The sequence below is a fragment of the Aquarana catesbeiana genome, linkage group LG11 (assembly GCF_042186555.1).
Source record: "Aquarana catesbeiana isolate 2022-GZ linkage group LG11, ASM4218655v1, whole genome shotgun sequence".
Classification (NCBI taxonomy): Eukaryota; Metazoa; Chordata; class Amphibia; order Anura; family Ranidae; genus Aquarana; species Aquarana catesbeiana.
In genome coordinates, this window is record NC_133334.1 from 26,139,296 (window position 1) to 26,160,354 (window position 21,059).

Genomic DNA, 21,059 nt, shown 5'->3' on the forward strand with positions numbered 1-21,059 from the left:
CCTTCATTTATAAGGACTACATATCCCATGGTGCCTTGCCGCCCGGAAGCCGTGATTCCTGTACTGACTCCACCTCCTGAAACTCCTCCTCTCAGCACCTCTGTAGTTTAGAAGGCGGGCGCTGTAAAATATGTGACAGTGCAGTGCCTACTCACAGGGCATAGTGACTACGGGTCACAGAATTCAAGGAAGCAAATATGTGATGATAGGACTCTGTGATGATGGGAGAACTGTGATGTGATGGAGAGAGTATGTTGGGGTAATATGATGTGATTGGGGGCTCATGTATGATGTACAGGAGGATTCTCGTGTGATGGGGGACCTCTGATGTAAAGGAGGGCTTTTAATGTGATGGGAGGACCTCTGATATAGAGGGTGGCTTCCGGTGTGATGGGGGACCTCTGATGTAAAGGAGGGCTTCTGGTGTGATGGGAGGACCAATGATATAGAGGGTGGCTTCTGGTGTGATGAGGGACCCCTGATGTAAAGGAGGGTTTCTAGTATGATTGGAGGACCTCTAATATAGAGGGTGGCTTCTGGTGTGATGAGATAACCTCTGATGTAAAGGAGGGCTTCTGGTGTGATGGGAGGACCACTGATATAGAGGGTGGCTTCTGGTGTGATGAGGGACCTTTGATGTAAAGGGGGGCTTCTGGTATGATTGGAGGACCTGTAATATATAGGGTAGCTTCTGGTGTGTGTGATGGGGGACCTCTCATGTAAAGGAGGGCCTCTGGTGCAATGGGAGGACCACTCATATAGAGGGTGGCTTCTGGTGTGATGAGGGACCTTTGATGTTAAAGTGATTGTAAAGGTAATTTAAAAAAAAAAAAAAAATAACAAACATGTTATACTTACCTTCACTGTGCAGCTCGTTCTGCACAGAGTGGCCCCGAACCTGGTCTTCTGGGGTCCCTTGGCGGCTGTTTCGGCTCCTCCCCGCAAGCATTTACCACCTTAATGCGAGCTCCCTCGCACGGTGGTGAGTGCTTGCGGGCGCGCTCCCGTGATACAGCCGGCGGCTATAGCCGCTCGCTGTATCACTCGGCCCCGCCCCCTGGCGCGCCGCGTCATCGGATGTGATTGACAGCAGCGCGAGCCAATGGCTGCGCTGCTTTCAATCCATCCACTGCAGCCAATCAGCGACCAGGCTGAGCTGCAATGAGGACGAGCAGCGAAGATTCGAGGGGTCAGGTAAGTAAAACGGGGGGGCTGGGGGCGGCGGTACTGTCAAAAGTTTTTTCACCTTAATGCATAGAATGCATTAAGGTGAAAACATTTTTACCTTTACAACCCCTTTTAAGGAGGGTTTCTGGTATGATTAGAGGACCACTGATATAGAGGGTAGCTTCTGGTGTGATGGGGGACCTCTGATGTAAAGGAGGGCTTCTGGTTTGATCTGAGGACCACTAATATAGAGGGTGGCTTCTGGTGTGAGGGGGGACCTCAGATGTAAAGGAGGGCTTCTGGTATGATTGGAGGACCGCTAATCTAGAGGGTGACTTCTGGTGTGATGAGATGACCTCTGATGTAAAGGAGGGCTTCTGGTGTGATGGGAGGACCACTGATATAGAGAGTGGTTTCTGGTGTAATGACAGAACTCTGAAGTAAAGGAGGGCTTCTGGTATGATTGGATGACCTCTAATATAAAGGGTGGCTTTTGGTGTGATGAGAGGACCTCTGATGTAAAGGAGGGCTTCTGGTGTGATGGGAGGACCACTGATATATAGGGTGGCTTCTGGTGTGATGAGGGACCTCTAGTGTAAAGGAGGGCTTCTGGTATGATTGGAGGACCTCTAATATAGAGGGTGGCTTCTGGTGTGATGAGAGGACCTCTGATGTAACGGAGGGCTTCTGGTGTGATGGGAGGCCTCTGATGTAAAGGAGGGCTTCTGGTGTGATGAGGGACCTCTGATGTAAAGGAGGGCTTCTGGTATGATTGGAGGACCTCTAATATAGAGTGTGGCTTCTGGTGTGATGAGGGACCTCTGATGTAAAGGAGGGCTTCTGGTATGATTGGAGGACCTTTAATATAGAGGGTGGCTTCTGGGGTAAAGGGGAAACTCTGATGTGAAGATAATATCATCAAAGTGATTGTGTGCATTGTCCCAGGCTCAGGTTTTCTACTGTCCCAGCTAGATGTAGAAAAGTAAATGTGTAAAGGCTCAAAAAAGCCAAATGTTTTGTGCATGAGAGCCTCCACTGTGTGCATTAGAAATGAATGAATGAATGATTTGTAAAGCGCTGCAAATGCGAACCGAATCGCCTCAAGGCGCTAAATGTATTCTCTGTAGCCAGCTTCTAGAAAAGGAAGGTCTTTAGTTTTTTCCTGAAGGCCTGGTAGTTTTCTTCCATGCGGATGTTGGTTGGGAGAGCGTTCCATAGTCGAGGTCCTTGGACTGCAAATCTACGTTCTCCCTTTGCTTTGTAGCGGTATTTGGGAATGATGAAGAGGTTTTGGTTAGCTGATCGAAGACTGCGATTCGGTGTGTAGTATTTTATTTTTTCCCGGAGATATAGCGGAGCGTTTCCTTGTATGCATTTATGGGTGAGGCAGAGGGTCTTCAGTGTGATCCGATTCCTCACAGTTAGCCAACGTAGGCTTTTTAGGGATGGGGAGATGGATTCCCAGGGTTTTTTTCCTGTTAACAGTCTTGCCGCCGTGTTTTGGATGAGTTGTAAGCGCGCAAGCTGATATTGGGGTAGACCTACGTAGAGCGAATTTGCGTAGTCGAGTCAGGAATTGATGATTGTTCCCACAACTGCCGCTTTGTCCTCTTCTGGGATGAAGGGGATGAGTCTGCGAAGCAGGCGGAGGAGGTGGTGGAATTTCCCTTACCTAGATGGGAGCCAAGACCCACAGCCATAAGGGAGAGGAAGAGGTTCCATTCTAGAGAGAAATTACTTTTTTTTTAACTTACAATTTGGACGGTTTGGTTTCTGGTTCTGTGCCTTTTATGATTTTGCTTGCATTTATTATACTACTTATGATGGATGTGTGCAATGAGTATGGCTAATTTTGGTTATTTTATTTTCCCAGCGATGCCAATTGTCACCTTGTCTTATTATGAAGTCACGATTGCACCTGGCAATGAGCAATCTGTTACATGTTACGTACATAGGTTCTATCCAGAATCTGTGAAAATTAGATGGGAGAAGCACAGTGCCTCCTCTGAGAACTCAGCCTTGAATAGAGAGACCTGTACCAGCGTGCCGACAGAGACCAGTGATGGGACATTTAATGTGACCAGCCTGATGTCTGTGAAACCATCGAGCGTACATGAAGATGGAGACCAATATTTCTGCATTGTCAGTCACAGATCCTTGAAGAGTGAACACTCTGAGCATTTTATTGTTAAAGTGAAAGGTAACTGACTGCACGTCAATATAATGTTAAAAGAAAAACTGAGTACCGTAGTCATTGTGAACATTTCTCTGCACAATCACGATTGATGGTCTGTTTTCTCATTACAGAGCCACCTCCAAGCCATCTTACTGCAACAATAACATTTCCTGTAATTATCGCTGTGATTATAGTCATTGCATCATTAGTTTTGTATTTCCTGAGATGTAAGTACTATTCCTATTTGTTTAAAGTTAAGATATAATGGTTTTGGTCAGTTTTACTTTATTTTTAATTGCTATATTATCAGCCTGGCCCATTTAAACCAGCCTGGTCAGCTGCAGTGCTTTAAAGAGGAAGTAAACCCTGATGGGCTTTTCCTTCCTTTCTTCTGCTCTGCAAAATAAAGGCATAATGTGCTGCTATGCATTGCACATTATGTGACACTTACCTGCAAACTAAACCCACGCTGTCCCCGCTAGAGGCCGCATCCATGTACGCCCGTCTTTCTTCCGGGACCGCGGACTCAGGCTCTGTGACTGGCCGAAGCGTGACATCACTCCCGCGCATGCTGTCGGTCATGGCACATGTGCCTAAGGAAACAGCACGGGCGGCCGTTCCTTCAGAGCGCATTTGCCTATGACATCATCGGTGCAGTATACAGTAAATATCTCCTGAACGGCGCACGTTTAGGAGATGTTTACAGTACCTATAGGTAAGCCTTATTATAGTCTTACCTATAGGTACAAATTACACAGGGAGGTTTACAACCTCTTTAATTGCACATGTGTTACCATGTTTTGCATTACAGTTGCCCATTCATTTGAATGGATTGCACAATGCACCGCAATGGACCACAAATCATGCATGCAGACTTTTCAGCGTTGCACAGCACATAGGGGTTGATTTACTAAAGGCATTATCCTGCTGGAAGGAGCCATCAGAAGATGGGGACACTGTAGTCATAAAGGGATGGAAATGGTCAGCAACAATACTCAGGTAGGCCGTGGTGTTTAACCACTTCAGCCCCGGAATAATTTGCCCCTTTAATGACCAGGCCATTTTTTGCGATATGGCACTGCGTCACTACAACTGACAATTGCGCGTTCGAGCGACGCTGTACCAAAACAAAATTGGTGTCCTTTTTTTCCCCACAAGTAGAGCGTTCTTTTGGTGGTATTTGATCACTTCTACGTTTTTTATTTTTTGCACTATAAACAAACAAAGAGCGACAATTTTGAACAAAATTTTTTTTTTTAACTTTCTGCTATAATACATATCCAAAAAAAAAAATATAAAAAAATAATTTATTCATCAGTTTAGGCCGATATATATTCTTCTACATATTTTTGGAATTTTGCAATAAGCGTATATTGATTGGTTTGCACAAAATTTATCGCGTCTACAAACTATGGGATGGATTTAGGGACTTTTATTTTTTTTATTGTTTTTAATAGTAATGGTGGTGATCTGTGATTTTTAGCGGGACTGCGACATTGCTGCTGGCAAATCTGACCCCAAATGACACTTTTTGGGGATCAGTGACATTATTACATTGATCAGTGCTATAAAAATGCACTGATCAATGTATAAATGTCACTGGCAGGGAAGGGGTTAACACTAGGGGGTGTGATCAAGGGGTTTACTGTGTTCCCTGGGTGTGTTCTAACTGTAGGGGGGATAGACTCACTGGGACATGACTGAAATTACTGGGAACAGTAGATCTCTGACATGTCCCCTGTCAGAACGGGGAATCGCCTTTTTTACAAAGGCAGTTCCCCGTTCTGCCTGTGTACAAGGTGATGGCGGGCCCCTGACGGACATAGAGCCCGCCTGACCCGCGGGAATGCTCCTGCAGCGTGTGCAAGAGCGAGCTGCCGGCGGCGCACGCCCGCCCGCAACTGGGCGAGCTGCGGTATAGCTGCGGCGATTCACGCAGGAGAGCCAACCATCCATAAGGGGCCCAGGGGCACTGCCCCCCTAATCTCCACCACCACCAACAGTTCCATTCGCACCATCATCAACGCCACCCCTGAAGCAGCGGCATCCTTCAGACCATCATCTTCTCAGCAACAGAAGCAGCGGCACCCTTCAGGACCACCATTTCCTCAGCAACCTCACCATCGCTACATCAGTATCATCACCGCATCATGCTACCTTCATCAATTTTCTCACCATGTGCAACTTCAAATACTCAGCGGACGCTCTCCACAGGCTAAGAAATATCACCTCAACATTAGCAACTTCCATTCATAAAATACTACAGAAAGAACAATTACTAAGGACCAACCTACAATCAACAATCAAATAAAGGAAGACAACAATTCAACCACAACAATTAGCATGCGCTCTGATCAACACTAGATCTGCAGTCAAGCACAGACTGGAAGTACACGACTTCATCACCCAAAACAACATAGATTGCCTCTACATTACGGAAAGCTGGCTAACACCCGACTGCAACGCCATCCTAACCGAATTAGTACCTGAGTACTACAGGATCCTACTGAGCACAGAATAGGAAAAAAAGGAGGAGGCCTAGCAGTGATCTTCAAATCTCACCTTGCGCTCATCAAACCAACTGTACAGAACTCAGTGCCTTTCATGGAGACACTCACCCTACATCTTCAAACACCCCAAGACACTATTCACATACTTCTATGTTACAGACCACCAGGACCAAAGACCAATCTCCTTACACCCTTCACAGAATTCATGTCAACTCACACCCTGAAAACCAAAAACTTTTTGGCACTTGGAGATTTCAACCTCTGGGCAAACTCCACCCAAGACCCTATCGCCACCGCCTGAATTAACCAACTGAAAGAATTAGGTCTTCAGCAACTGATAAATGCTCCTACACATGGTTCAGTACACATCCTGGACCTCATCTTCAAACAAAATATGGACGTCAACATATTTGACAACCTACCGCTACGATGGATGGATCACCACGCTATCAAATTTAAAATCGCTACCAACACCACCCTCCAAAAATGGAAACACGCAATAACAACACGCTAGACAAGATCTCAGAAGAAACTACACTCCGAACTCTTCAAAAAAACATTATCAAACAAAATAGCAATGCTAAACTTAAACCACTTAACGGAACAAACACTCAACTCCTTAAACAAGGCATTACTACAAACAGCGGACTCAGTGGCTCCAAAAAATAGAACACACATCCGCAAAATAAACTCTGGATGGTTTAATGGCACTCTTACTTTACTAAAGCAGGAACGCAGAAGAGCTGAAAGAGCCTGGAGAAGAAACTCCACAAAGGAAAACCACACAAACTGCAAAGCACTCACGGAGAAATATCACAAAGCAATCTTCAAATCAAAAAAGGAACATTTCTCAAACACCATCTCAACAGCCTTAAACCGCCCTCGGGAACTCTTCAAAATAGTCACCAAGACTATGAACCCTACCTGCCTAGAGTCCCCAGGAAACAAAACCCAAGAATTTTGCAATGAGTTATTGGATTTTTTTTATCGACAAAATCGATAACATCCGGAAAACAATTCAACAGAAAAAAAAAACAACCTCATTCAACTAAAGCATAAAGAAAAAATCGATACGAACATCACACAATCACCGAATTTTTCGCTGATCCCAATCACCACTGACACCAACTAGGTTCACCCTTGTCACCAGTGCTCTTCAACATCTACATCCGCCCACTCCTCAAAATCATCAGAAAATCGGACCTCTGCTTCCACTCATACGCTGATGACACTCAACTCTACTTTCGCATCACCAGAGAAAAAGACCATCATCAACGACTAGAAAAATGCCTCACTTTGATAGACGACTGGATGACCACTAGCTCCCTCAAACTCAACTGATCAAAAACAGCGCTTCTTCTCCTACACGCAAACCAAAATTCCAAAACTAAGACCCATGGACACTTTCCACCATCTTTGGACAGACCATCTTTCCAAGCACCAAAGCCAAGAGTCACGGAGTGATTTTTGACTCAGAAATGTCAATGGATGCACAAATAGGATCGGTAGTCAGCGGATCTCACCATCTCCTCCGCCTGCTACATAGACTCATCCCCTTGTTCCAGAAGAGGACAAAGCAGCAGTATTTGGAACAATCATTAATTCCAGACTCTACTACGCAAATTCCCTCTACATAGGACTACCCCAATATCAGCTTGCGCGCTTACAACTCATTCAAAACACGGCGGCAAGACTGTTAACAGGAAAAAAACCCTGGGAATCCATCTCCCCTTCCCTGAGGAGCCTACATTGGCTAACCGTAAAGAATCAAATCACTTTCAAGACCCTCTGCCTCACCCACAAATGTATACAAGGAAACGCTCCTCAATACCTATGCGAGAAAATAAAACGCTACACACCCAATCGCAGTCTTCGATCCTCTAACCAAAACCTCCTCCTTATTCCCAAACCTCGCTACAAAACAAAGGGAGAACGAAGATTCGCAGTCCAAGGAACGCTCTACCGACTTACATTCGCATGCAAGAAAACCATCAAGCCTTCAGAAAAAAACTCAAGACCTACCTCTTCTAAGAAGCTGGACAACACAGGACGGATCTAGCGCCTTGAGGCGATTCAGTTCGCATTTGCAGCGCTATACAAATCATTCATTCATTCATTCATTGAATCCTATAAAGAGTTTGTAGCGTTGTCCGTCCAAGTTTTGAAAGTCTTTTTAGTTGCAGACAAAAGCATCATACACATGATCGGATTTTCCGATGGGAATTGTGTGATGACAGGCTGTTGGCGGAAAATCCGACCGTGTGTACGCTCCATCGGACAATTGTTGTCGAATTTTCCGCAGACAAATGTCTGCTGTCGGATTTTCCGAGCGTGTGTGTATGCGTCTTTTATTTGGGCTATTTAAGTTACCACAGCACCATTATCCTGTAGTTTTTAAGATCAAAGTTACAACTATGTTGGTGTCCCTTGTCAATTTTACATTGTATTTTTTTAAATGTAACTGCCTACTCCCAAACTGTCATTTGAAGTAAAACACATAGCCAAGTATTATTCTACACAATTTTTTTTATTGTGCATTAAAAAAGAAAACAAATAAAATTAGACATGATATCTGCCAATAGAACTTAAAGTGGTTGTAAAGGTTCATTTTTTATTTTTTAAAAATAACAAACATGTCATACTTTCCTCCACTGTGCAGCTCGTTTTGCACAGAGTGGCCCCGATCCTCCTGTTCTGGGGTCCCACGGCGGCTGTCTCGGCTCCTCCCCTCAATAGTTAACCTTGTCGGGAAGCTCTCTCCCGAGGGGGTTACCTTGCGGGCGCGCTCCCGTCTCATACACTCTGCGTCCATAGGCACAGAGTGTATGTCTCGGTCCCGCCCCCCATCGGCTGTGTCATTTGGATTTGATTGACAGTAGCACGAGCCAATGGCTGCGCTATCATCAATCTATCCAATGAAGAGCTGAGAAGACCGGGCCTAGAAGAGCCAAGAAGCCAGCGTGTTCTTGACGCGGGATTTTCGATGGCTCAGGTAAGTAAACTGGGGGGGGGGGGGGGCTGGGAGGCCTGTAACTATCAGATGTTTTTTCACCTTTATGCATAGGATGCATAAAGGTAAAAAAACAGAAGGTTTGCAACCCCTTTAACCAAAAAGTGCATTCTAGGCATCCAAAAATATACCAAATCAAATCATTATTAGTCAACCAAACGCTACCCCCTTAAGAGCTGCTGAGTTTTGGGTCCTCCTATAGTCTGCACAGCCAGGCAACATGCATTTTCCAACTTGCATCCAAAGTCAGTAACCAGTCTGTGGGCTTGTTTTTTGTTGTTTTATTGAGGGTAAACAAATTGGATAGGGTATATAGGATGCCCATCTTGACTTGAAATAAACTCTTCCTAGTTCTGCACAAAAAAAATGCATAAAGATGGATCCTTGACTTTCTACTCTCTCTGGAGTGGCTTCTGTCTCTCAACAGATCAGTAACACAGTCTCTGTAAGGAGCACTTTGTCCCCTTTAAATGAACCTCTTCAGACCCCAGCTAGAAACTTCCAGCCCACCTGGCTGCCTGAAGAGTATCCCAAAGCAAGGGATTCCAGAACAGGCTTGAAGCATCGTCCCAGAGAGAACTGGTTGGGCATGGCACCTAGCAGCCCACTCCCTTGTAGGCCCTGGGGGTGGAGAGGTATTCACACTGTCCTTGTCCTGCATCTGAAGGTGAAACTGCTTTCAGGCCTTTTGCTGGGCTAATTCCTTTCCTGGCTCACAGGTTGTCTTTCCCTGGTGGGCTGCAGGGTGGTGGCGTTCCTCCTTCAGCTTCCTTCCGTCTTTCAGCCTCCAGTCTAAAGGCAGAACTCCCCTTCTCCCCTTCCAGGCCACACACGCAGCACTTCAACACTGCATCTAACACCGACTCCCCTGCTGGCCATATTTCCATAAATATTCAGATCAGCATCTTCTGGCCATCACCCACTATCTTCAAGAAACTTCTCCTGACCTGCAGAGCCCTCCAGCCTGACCTAAAGTAAACCCTCTGACTCACACCCAGGCTTCTAACAAGCCTCTATCTACACTACCCAACTATGTTCACAAGAGGGTGCTACATCAGCATTACATATATTGAAAACTATGTATGTGACCCTTTGGTGGTATCATGGGCTGCAGTTGAGACCCCGCAGAACCAATGGTCATAGCTTTTGCTCTTTAGACTTATGCCGCATACACACGATCGGATTTTCCGACGGGAAACGTTGGACGTGAGCTTGGTGGTATGTCCGATCGTGTGTATGCTCCATCGGACATTTGTTGTCAGACTTTCCGCCAACAAATGTTGGCTAGCATGTCTTCAAATTTTCCGCCAACAAATGTGTATTTTCAAATGTGTACACAAGTCCGTCGGACAAAAGTCCAAAGTACAGACACGCATGCCCAGAAGCAGAAGAGGTCGGTCTTGTAAACTCGCGTTTGTAATGGAGAATTAACATTCTTGACGCGGCAAATTATGAAATCTCCAAATGAAGCGCACAATTCTCTTCTTCTTTAATGGGATAATAATGAAGCTGCTTTGCTGGTGATACTGATGGAGTTATTGCAAACACATTTTCAAAGGCTTTTTTTTTTTCTAGTGATATGAAGAATAATATTATTATCCTTTTTTTTTTTTTTTTTTTTTTGTGCAAGTTACCACAACACCATTATCCCGTAGTTTTTAAGAACAAAGATACAACTATGTTGGTGTCCCTTGTCAATTTTACATTGTATTTTTTCAAATGGAACTGCCTTCTTCCAAAATGTCATTTGAAGTAAAACACATAGCCAAGTATTATTCTACACAATTAACATTATTCAACCAAAAAAATAATGTCAAAGCAATAACTCCAAGGCCAATAATAAATAACACATTATCTCCTCCGATTCCGCAACAGTCCGATCGTGTGTACGGGGCATTACAGTTCTTACTTGGGCTCTTACTAAATTCTCATTTTCTCCTCTTGTAGTACCACCGAAGATTTTGGACATTGCTGGAATAGATAATCTGATTCATGGGAAGAGCGCCAATCTATCCTGGATGGTCTCAGGCTTTAAACCAAGAAACATTGAGATAAATGCCTATCTAGAGAGAGGTGATCAACAGCGAAAAATTGGTTCTTGGAAATACCCGACACCACAAGGCCAGAATTATGATGTTGTAGATCACTCAGAGAGAGGGGAAGGAATTGAGCTCCTTGGGCAGGAAGAAAGAATACAACCTTTAAAACCAAATTTTTCTTTCTTGTCCTACAATTGTCTTTGTTCTATAAGTATAACTCCGGACAAAAGGAAAGATAAAGGGGCTGAACTTGTCATAGAAGTAAAACACTCTTCTCTGAAAACTCTCCTCACTAAATGCCAGGAACTGACCATCAAAGGAGGTAAGTTACAGAGATATATAACTGTATAAAAAATTGGAAAAGATTGCCTGAATGTATATGTTAGGACACTCAGTGATAGGAAATCACTCCCAATAGGGACATATAGAAAAACAACTCCACATTTGGAAGAAGGGTTAGAACTTACATTAGGCCAAGATTTTTTCTTTTTTACTGTCTGTATCTTCTTTTCCCAAAGACATCACCCTCCTATTTTTTTACCCTTGACTGCTTGGAAATAAAACTGAAAGTGCAAATAAACCAAAAGAATCACCCCCCCCCCCCTTAAAATAATCACATTTTTTTCCTTTGCAGCCTGAAATGAAGACAGACGTAGTTTGTGTTTTATCCAGCAGTATTTACTATGTAGCAAGGTTCCAGGCCTCCTTTGGTTGAATGAGAACCTCCAGGGTCAAAGACAGCTGACACCCTTCTCTATGTAGTGGGTTGTGAGGCATGGTGGGTGCAGAGTAGTTAAAGTTATTGGGCGCCAGACACTTCTTGAATGTAAAAGAACGTTTATTCCTCTTAATAAACTTTTTGGGGGAGAGAGGGTTAGGGCCAGGACACCCTTAGGTAGTTGCAAGATTAATTGGCAGACTCCGAGACTTCAATAAGAGGACAGCCATGCAGAGAAAGGCATCCAGCAAGACGCCACATCTGCATGTGCAGGAATGCTGTCTCCTATGGCAACAGTCTTTAACAGTTCCTAACACAAAGTGTAACAGTTCTTTCACTTTCACCACAATCACTCCTTGTTCTCCAGCCCACTGAGCTCCCAGTCTCTCGCTAGACCCGCTGCTTCACTGCTACTAAATCCCTGGAGCTCCTCCAATCTTTACGGTGGTATCTTCCTCAAGCGTCACCCCGCTTCTCTGCTGGGTCCCTAGCTTGGCCCTCTAGATACTTCTCAAACTTCACCCCACTGACCTGCTCAGTCCCTGGCTTGACACACAAGGCTGCTCTGCAAACGTCACCTCCACTGGCTGGGCCCCTGGCTTGATACCCACTGAAGTTTCTCGATTCTTCACCATCCCTGGTTGGTGAGAATGCTGCTCTGGTACTTGCTTCAGTTACTCACTGTAGTCCCTGGTAATTAGGAGGAGAGTCCCTTAGTGGCGACAGCTTCCCTCCAACCACAACAGGTTCTCCGGTCGGCAGAACAGTCACTTTTGGTTGGACTGAAAGCTACAGTCCCAACCCTGCGCTGCTTTCGTGCTTCTGGATAGGCCCTCAGACAGCCTGGCAGCCAGATGTGCCCAGGATAGGCAGTCCTAGCAGCCCGGGCAATACAACACACGTCCAGGTGGCACAGAACCCCCCGATCTCCTGACTCCACCCAAATATATAGGTTCTCCCAGCAGGCCAAGGGATTCAAGAAAACCCCTGCCCATTGGCTGAGATGCCCCATATACCCATAATCTGACCTTGCGTTGCCCTCCTTGTATCTAGTACCACCAAGTACCCAGCCATCTAGTGGCAGAAGAGAAAAGTGCAACCAGGCCAAACTTAGGGAGAAATCAGTGGATCTCTAACAATTAACCAAGATGACTATTCCTGGCAAGTAAATTTCAAGGAGCAACCCTGACTAAACTCCAGGGTGCTACACTTACAACATCAAAGTGAAAGAAATAGCACCAACATGCCAGAAAAAAATAAAAACAAATCCAAAAACAGAATCACCGAGTTGGAAAAAGGATCCACCCCCTTGTGTCAGTATTTTGTTGAACCACATTTTGCTTTAATTCCAGTCTTCAGTCTGTTGGGATATGTCTCTACTAACTTTGCAGATCTAGACTTTGCAATATTTGGCCACTCTTCCTCGCAAAACTGCTCATAATCCATAACAGGGTATTTTCACCTCCATGCTTTACTGTAGGAATGGTGTTATCTGGATGGTGAGCTGTATTGGATTATATAATTTGGTGTTCAGGCCAAATAATTCAATTTTAGCCTCATCTGACCACCTTAACCACTTGCTGACCAGCCACAGTACATATACTGCGGCAGGTCGGCTCTATTGTGCAAAACAACGTACCTGTACATCGTTTCATGCAATAGATATTATGGGTGCAAGCGTGGGTCTGTCGGACTCGATGTCCGCTGGCCACCTGCGATCGCTCCACAGAGAGGCAGAATGGGGATCTGCCTATGTAAACAAGCCGGATCCCCGTTCTGACAGGGGACAACATGGAGATCTGCTGTTCCTAGTGATCAGGAACAGCGATAAACACAGGAGGTCATCTGCTTGGCATAGGCACCATTCACAAAACAGTTTACATTTTCTCAATGAATTCAAAGTGTTCCTTGAGATGAAGTTTGTGATATCACCACCCCACCTGTCCACCTCCTTCAAACAGATCACGCTTTGCATTCATTAAGAAAAATACAAAGCATTCTCTGAATGGCAGCCATGCTGAGCGAGCGATCCCATGTGCTGCTTGCCACAGGACCTGGAAGACAGAACCGGAATTCACTGTAGTGGTGGGGTGACTGGTACAGTGATTCTCCACTTCCAAAGCAGTCCCTTAGGTCTGACCAGTGGCGGCTTGTGCTAAATGGCAAACTAACGCCAGCCACCTCCCCCCTCCCCCCTCTGGACAGACGATGACTGCAAGCAAACCCTCCCGCCTGGGACACGAACGGCGAACAATCGCTGCAAACCCCCCCGGTGGGAGATAAACAGCGGACGGGGGAAGGCGGCGATCGCCATGAGCCAGCCTATTCTCCTCTCCGTTCTCCTCCGGGCTGAACAGGAATTGTCCTGAGACATGATTGGGAGTCCTAAAACTCCCTGGCCAACCAGGTCTCAGGAGCTGATTCCTGATTGGCCGGGAAGAGAATCAGGAAGACAATAGCGAATGTTCATTCGAGTCCACCCTTTTTTGAACCTTATTAGAGCCTCTGGTGCGTCTAAAAAAAAAACAAAAACCCATTGGGATCCATGCGTCTATCGCCCCACATGTAGATTAAGGGGACGGACGCATGTATAGGGGGGCGCGGGCCGCCACTGGGTCTGCCACATGCATAATTATAATACTCCATACAGAATCAATGTAATTATGCAATACAATCCTTACCTAGAATTCAGCTTTAAAATGAGTATAATGACCCCGTCACTTTTATAATGATGGTCACTTTATCCTCCAGAGAACATAATTTCCTCCCTGAGTCTCAACTATGGAATAAAGTGCTAAATTCCTGCAATGTACTGGGAGCTTTATTTGATGTAACACAGCACATTCATCAGTGCAGTTTTTGGTCACAAACACAGTGGGGTTGATATACTAAAGGCAAATAGACTGTGCATTTTGCAAGTGCAGTTACTCCAGAGCTTAGTAAATGAAGTAAAACTTTACTTTGCAAAGAATACCCAATCACATGCAAGAAAAAAAAAAAAAAGAATTTGTGCTTGCACATGATTGGATGATGGAAGTCAGCAGGGCTTCTGCTCATTTACTAAGCTTTGGAGCAACTGATTTAACAGAGTGCAACTGCACTTTGGAAAGTGCAAAGTCTATTTGCTTTTAGTAATCAACCCCAATATGAGAGGGTCCTGAGCACTGTGGAAGAATATGAATTGCTCTTGGCTGAAATTCTTGAATATTCATAAGATTGTTTCATATAACTGGCGTTGCTTTATTGTGCATTGTATCTTATAAGTTTCTTTTCTTCCTTTTTTAGATTATTTCGCAGCTCACATTACGGCCCCACAATGTCTAAAACACGGGGAAGAGGTGACTCTGACTTGTGATATCACTAAATGTGATCCGGAACCTTTACTGATTACTTGGCTGAAAGAGGACAAAGTTATAAATAAAGATGGAAATATAAAAGACACAAGATATACACATACAGAAACCAGAGATGTACCACACGAGGGTAATGTGCTCAAGTCATCCAGCTCTTTGACGTTCAGGGCGAAGTTTAAAGAGGATCACAAAAGGAAGTACACCTGCAAGGTCTCCTACAATGCAATAGGAAAAATGTTAAAGCCCTGCCATGAGACATTAATTACAGGTAAGAAGCTGAGTCAGTAAATATCTATTTATGAAGACCCTTTGTTATCACAAATTAAAATCTTCTTTGTAACTGATTAGTAACCGAACCTCCACTATTTAGGAAAAATGGGATCTGTGTGTAAGAACTTCTGTCTTCACACAAAAGGGGTCTTGTAAATTCAAAAAGGATCCTTGGTTGGCATACATTGTGCCTTGTCCTGTTCTTGGATTTTTTTTCTTTTAAATGTATCCTAGGTCCAAATTTTTTGAATTAGTTTTTGATAAGGTATAGGAGGGTTGGAATCTCTGTTTTCCTTTTTTTTTGGATGGCTGATCTGGGGAAGTTCACTCACTTTATTTGTCCTGGTTATCATTGTCTCTGTTGAGGTGATGGGAAATACAAAATTTTAAAATGGTCATCAAGACAGAACTAGAGAGGGGGATTTCCTAACACTTCCTGTTGTGTTTACAGGAAATCTTCTCAATGAATCGGCACCGCACAGAGTGATTAGGGTGTTCCCAGGCACTTCTAGCAAACCTATGGTTTTTGCTTTGGATATATTTTACAATTATATCAGTACTTGTAGAACAAAAGGGAGTAAATGCAATACCGCAATAACCAAAGTTGTATTATTTCTTCAAAGCTAACAGTCCCTGGATGGATGCTAACAAAGCGGGGGTTCCTATGTTTTCTCTTTATCATGTATGAGACTGTAGAAAAAGACCATTGAATGTGCTAGTTCAGCTCCAGTATCCTCAGCTCTGTTGTCCCTCAGAAAACATCATTAGTTAGGTCTTTAATAGATTAGCAACTCCCTTTCCAGCTCAGAGGATATAGCCCCCAAGGTCTAGGCTTACTCCCATGATCCCACCACTCAAGACCCTTCTTAACGGTTGCAAACAAGGGATTGACTTTAAATAAAGTAACCAATATTATAGTTCTGACACAGTGCTATGAATAACTCAACAGTTACTGGCAGGTCAGGTCATAGGACAAAGGAAACTCCAGAGCAACGGCAAAATCGAAAAGAGCATAAACTGTAAACTCACACAGATTTAATCACACTCCAGGAAACACATCTCCACAGTTCACAAATAGTGAAAAGCTGATTGATAGGTTATCACAGTGTAGTTCTGAGCAGAGCCAATTACCTGTGGGATCCCTGTGTAAGCTGGAAATCACTGTAGTCGGCACCACTACTCTGGTGATCTTCACTAGCTTCCAGGTCCCATGCTGAGTGGCTGCCCTGCTCTATTGTGAATGCAGGAGATTGCTCGCTTGACACAGGCACTATTCAAAGAATCCTTTGCATGTTCTCAGTGAATGCAAAACATTCTCTGATTGAACGAGAAGACGAGGTTGACACAACTGCTCTCCTCGCCACCTTAGTCAATTGAAGAACACTTTGCATCAATTGAGCATAGCGCATGTGCTGAGCGAACCGCCTCCTGTGTTCACTTTTCAGTAGGACAGCCGCTCAGCACGGGACCCAGAAGCTAGTGGAGATCACTGTAGATGCATGTCTACTACGGTGATTTCCAGCTAATATAGGGATCCCACAGATATGGTATATGCATCGTTACAGTAATCCAAGCTGCACTAATGTAACTATGTAAAAATATGTATACTTGGAATTTTTCTTTTAATGCCATTCTGTAATCTATATCCTGCAACTTTCCTCACACCAGTGGGTGATGTGTAAAACAGCAAAGCACAGAGTACCTACTAAAAAACGTTCCAAATTTTCTGTTTTATATTTGCAGCTCAGCCTGTTGTGGAACAGATCACCTGTGAAAAAGTTGGTCAGCAGATGAAGCTTTCCTGCAAAGTCCACTCTTTCCACCCCGAGACTATAGAGGTTAAATGGTTCAAGGAGAAAGACGAGTTACCTACAACGGACCCTGAATTCAATAATGATGATGACGGTCTGTACAGCACTTCGTCCATTCTGATGTATGTCCCAGAGATGGAGGACAATGGAAAAACATTGAGGTGTCAAGTTGACCACCAGAGTATCCAAAATCCAGAAATTCGTGAATATAAATTGGAAGAGCAGAGTAAGTAGAGCAGGACAGGAGTAGCATGGGAAGGGGGTTGGAGGGCAAATTTCATGTTATTGGGACTTTATTGTTGCCACTCCGTTCAGCTGTAGGGTCCCTCAGAAATAGTCGGAAATTCTAGCTATGGGGGAACATATGACTTCCTTCCTCTACTCTCAATATATAGTCCTCTGGCTTGAGCAGTCAATCACCATGTCCAAACATTGTTAGAAAGTGGCGGGGAAAAAATGTTATCGTTAAACTTCTGTAATTATCATGAATCTGGTTAGAGGTGAAAAATGATGAGAGGGCTTCCCTTAAATTGCTGGTCTAAAAGTACCTGAAATGGAGGATAGGGGGTAAAAGGGCACAGAGTGGCACAAGTGTTTAATGTCTCATCTGCAGATGATGAATTCTGGTAGAAGCTCTGCTGTAGCTTGATTGTGAGATGCTCAGAATGATTAGGATGTCACTGAAGAGCAGAGTGGTCACTACAGAGGTACAGACTGGCACAGCAACTGGCAGGAACACACAGAAAGCTTAAAGCAAAGTCTGAAACAAAGGTTGTCAAGCATGCAGGATAGCAAGTAGTCATGGCCCGAAGACTGGCTGAGGTGACAGCATGGAATCAGCAGAGACAAGCCAAAGTCAGGAACTAGCTAGGTCAGCAACAGAAAGGCAAGTTAAAAGTAGGTCCAAGTGCAGACCTTTGCCTGCATGTTGAAGCATACACATGAGTGTGCCATCTTCTGATGCTATCCTGACAGTAAGCATGGTAAAGGAGTGACAGGGAACTTACAAAGTAATTGGAGTTAGGTCTCCAAAAAGGGAAAAGAGCAGTGTGGGAATGCTACGGAAGTGACTGTATGTGGTGGGCTGGCCTATGACGAATGCCTTTCACTTTGCTCCTAATGGTACTTATTATGTCAGCTAAGACATAGTAATCAAATGTAGGCTTGAAACTTTGATCTGCAGAAGGCAGTGTGCCTCTATTTAATACTGTAGTTTACAGATACAATTACAGTAATAAAAAAATAAATTAACTAAAAAATAAAAAATAAAATTCTTACTTTTTTTCATTTAAACAGTATACTAAATAAATGCCTTCTATGTCCTTTAGAAAAAAATGACACTTATTTAGGAGCAAAAGGTTAATCTCTTTAGATTTCACAGACAGGCAAGTCTGGCCATACACAAGTGGATGGGGTGGCTTCTTAACACTCTCCCGCTTTAATTGAAAAATCAAAGGAGATGAATACTTTACCAGCCCAGGTACCACTAGCAGGCTTCAGGCCTCCTTATGCGACAGTGTCCAGAAGGAGTACTAACAGTTTCAAACAGATTTCACAACACCAAATCCATGCATCACGTCATGTTCCAGCCTCTTTCCTGGCTGAGCCAGGTATATACTAACTTACTTGGGTATAGACCACAGACCGGCAGCTCCAAATCTGTGAAACAACTTTTGCCTAACTCGAGATATTCTACTGTCCTCTCTCTCCCTAGGCTCAACCCTCTAGGGAAGAGGGTGTAGAGGGGCCCTTGGCAAAAAGTTGCCCGCTAAAGGAGACATACTTCTCAAGCAGGCAGTGACTCTATTGCCTCTGGCAGAATCTTTACCATTCAACACTTTTGTGTTGGGTGCCTGCTCACTCACTGTGAGCTGTGGTACCTTCCACTGGCCCATACATATCTGCTGTGTACTGTAGTGACGTAGTAACCAGAGGGAGGAACCAAAGTGTATGGCAAGGAATGCAGGTATCTTGACATATCCAAAAGTCTCTACCTGAAGCATACAGGGGTTGATCTACTAAATAGAATGTTTACAATGTGAGGTAATTTTGCTCAGAGCCTAGTGAATGTGGTGAAATTTCATTTTGCAAAGGATACCCAATCATGTGCAAGGAAAATTTTTTAAAAAATCGTATTTTGCTTGCACATGATTGGATAATGGTGATCAGCAAAGCTTCACCTCATCCAACTTCCCTTGCAAAGAGAACAGCCTATTTACCTGTAGTAACTCAACCCCAGAGAATCACACCCTTCAAACTCAAGCTCCTCTGGTTGACCATTGGGAGCAAAGAAAATACCCACTACTTCCCTGTATCCCATAGGGGTGTGCACATGGTGTGCAGCAGAGATTCCCCCTACTGCCCTGGTGCCCCCCCCCTTCCCCCACAGCGATGCCGGGTTCCCTCCCCTCCTCTCCTCTCCCATCGGCTGTTGCTACGGGGATGTTTTAGCATGAGTGGGGGAAGGGGCTGGTAAATATGTCATTTATCAACCCTTCCCTATCTGAATGAACATGGTGAGTGATCAGTAAAGTGTGTTTGAGCTTCGGAGTGCACACCTTAATGCAATAAGCTGCGCACACCTATGCTGTATCCAATACACTCTCCTTCCTTTCAAGTGACAGGATTGGTGCTTGGTGATTGGCTGCTAAGTTCTGTGCACACTCCAGGTTGCAACTTGGACTAGGGTTCCTTCTCTTTGCTGCAGGTGCTTGAACAGAGTGGAGGGGAAACTAAAGGAAAAGGGGCATGTACAGATGGTGGGGCCACTATTTAAAGTGAGCCTTTTGTTTTGTTCTGCAACTGATATAATACCTAAACTTTGTTTTGTTTTTTTCTCCAGAATCGAATTGACATTAAAATCTGAAAGAGGTAAAAGACTAGTAGACACATTTCAGTGGTGAGAGATGACCACCCATGCCACTAACAGACAACATCTCAGGATGCCTTTCTTAGAATCAAATTCTTTTTATGAAGACATTTTTTTCTTTTGTAAGAGTCTTCGTCACCGGGGGGTTATTTTTGTAGCTTCTTGAACAGTTATTTCTTGGCTTTGCCCAAGGGGAACCATATACAAACCTCGCCAGGAAGAAGCCTGTAATGTTGCTGCCTGGGCACTGGACTCCACATTAGGTGCTTACCTAGGCATGTGATGCCACACATTGATTTACCTCTGCTCTACAGATCCAGTACTGTTGTCCACCTATCTAGCAAAACCCTCTTTCTAAAGGCCTCTTAGGGGGTATGCCCACCAAAGGGGCAATGACTGCTCAGAGGGGGGGATTTTACTCTAGATCCTGTCACTCTCCAAGCTGTATACACAGTGGAGGGTGCAGGGTGCATTTCAGACCACTGCTGCAACAAGTCAGGACATTGCTCTAGAGCAGGCATTACTAAATGGTGGACCACAGTCCAGGTCCGGACTGAGTCACTGTCCAATCCGGACTGCTACAGTTGTACCACTTAGGAGTTGGTTCTTTCCCACTAGCCATCACCGCTGTTGTTCTCACAGCAGAGCAGACAGCGGGAAGCAGGACAGTTCTGGACAGAGGGCAGAAGCTGTCCAAGTAAACTTTTCAAGTTAACAAGTAGGTGATTGGATGCTAGGGTGCAGGGTGGCCATAGCAACCAATCTCCAGCTTGTTAACATAAAAAGCTGTGCAGCTTCCACCTTCCATCCAGGTCTGCTGTGCCTTCCGCCCTGTGTAAGGTAGGACAGTGAACAAAGGGAGGTGATGTGAAGGGGGGCTGAGGACACTACTGCGAACAATGGGGGGTGATATGAAGGGGGTGAGGACATTACTGTGAAAGGGAGGGGTGATGTGAAGGGGAGTGTGATAAGAAGGGGGGCTGAGAACACTGCAGTGAAGGAAGGTGGAGGGGGGGTTTAAGTGAAGGGGGGCTGAGAACAGTACTGTGAAGGGGGGCTGAGGACACTTTATTGAAAGGGGGCCGAAGAAATTGTAGTGAAGGGTGGACTGTGATGTGCAGGGACAACTGAGGACA

At 44.6% G+C, this 21,059-nt stretch overlaps 1 protein-coding gene across 1 annotated transcript in view; it reads left to right on the forward strand.

Annotated features, from left to right (window-relative positions):
- The window catches only part of LOC141111891 (uncharacterized), a 56,976-nt gene extending 36,122 nt beyond the window's left edge, over positions 1 to 20,854 (forward strand). Inside the window, exons 3-8 of the mRNA XM_073604102.1 lie at positions 3,041 to 3,367; positions 3,475 to 3,570; positions 10,811 to 11,224; positions 14,906 to 15,241; positions 16,987 to 17,280; positions 19,897 to 20,854. Coding sequence (XP_073460203.1) covers positions 3,041 to 3,367; positions 3,475 to 3,570; positions 10,811 to 11,224; positions 14,906 to 15,241; positions 16,987 to 17,280; positions 19,897 to 19,907 — 1,478 coding nt within the window. The 3' untranslated portion in view covers positions 19,908 to 20,854. The remainder of the gene's footprint in view (positions 1 to 3,040; positions 3,368 to 3,474; positions 3,571 to 10,810; positions 11,225 to 14,905; positions 15,242 to 16,986; positions 17,281 to 19,896) is intronic.
- The last annotated feature ends 205 nt before the right edge of the window (positions 20,855 to 21,059 follow it).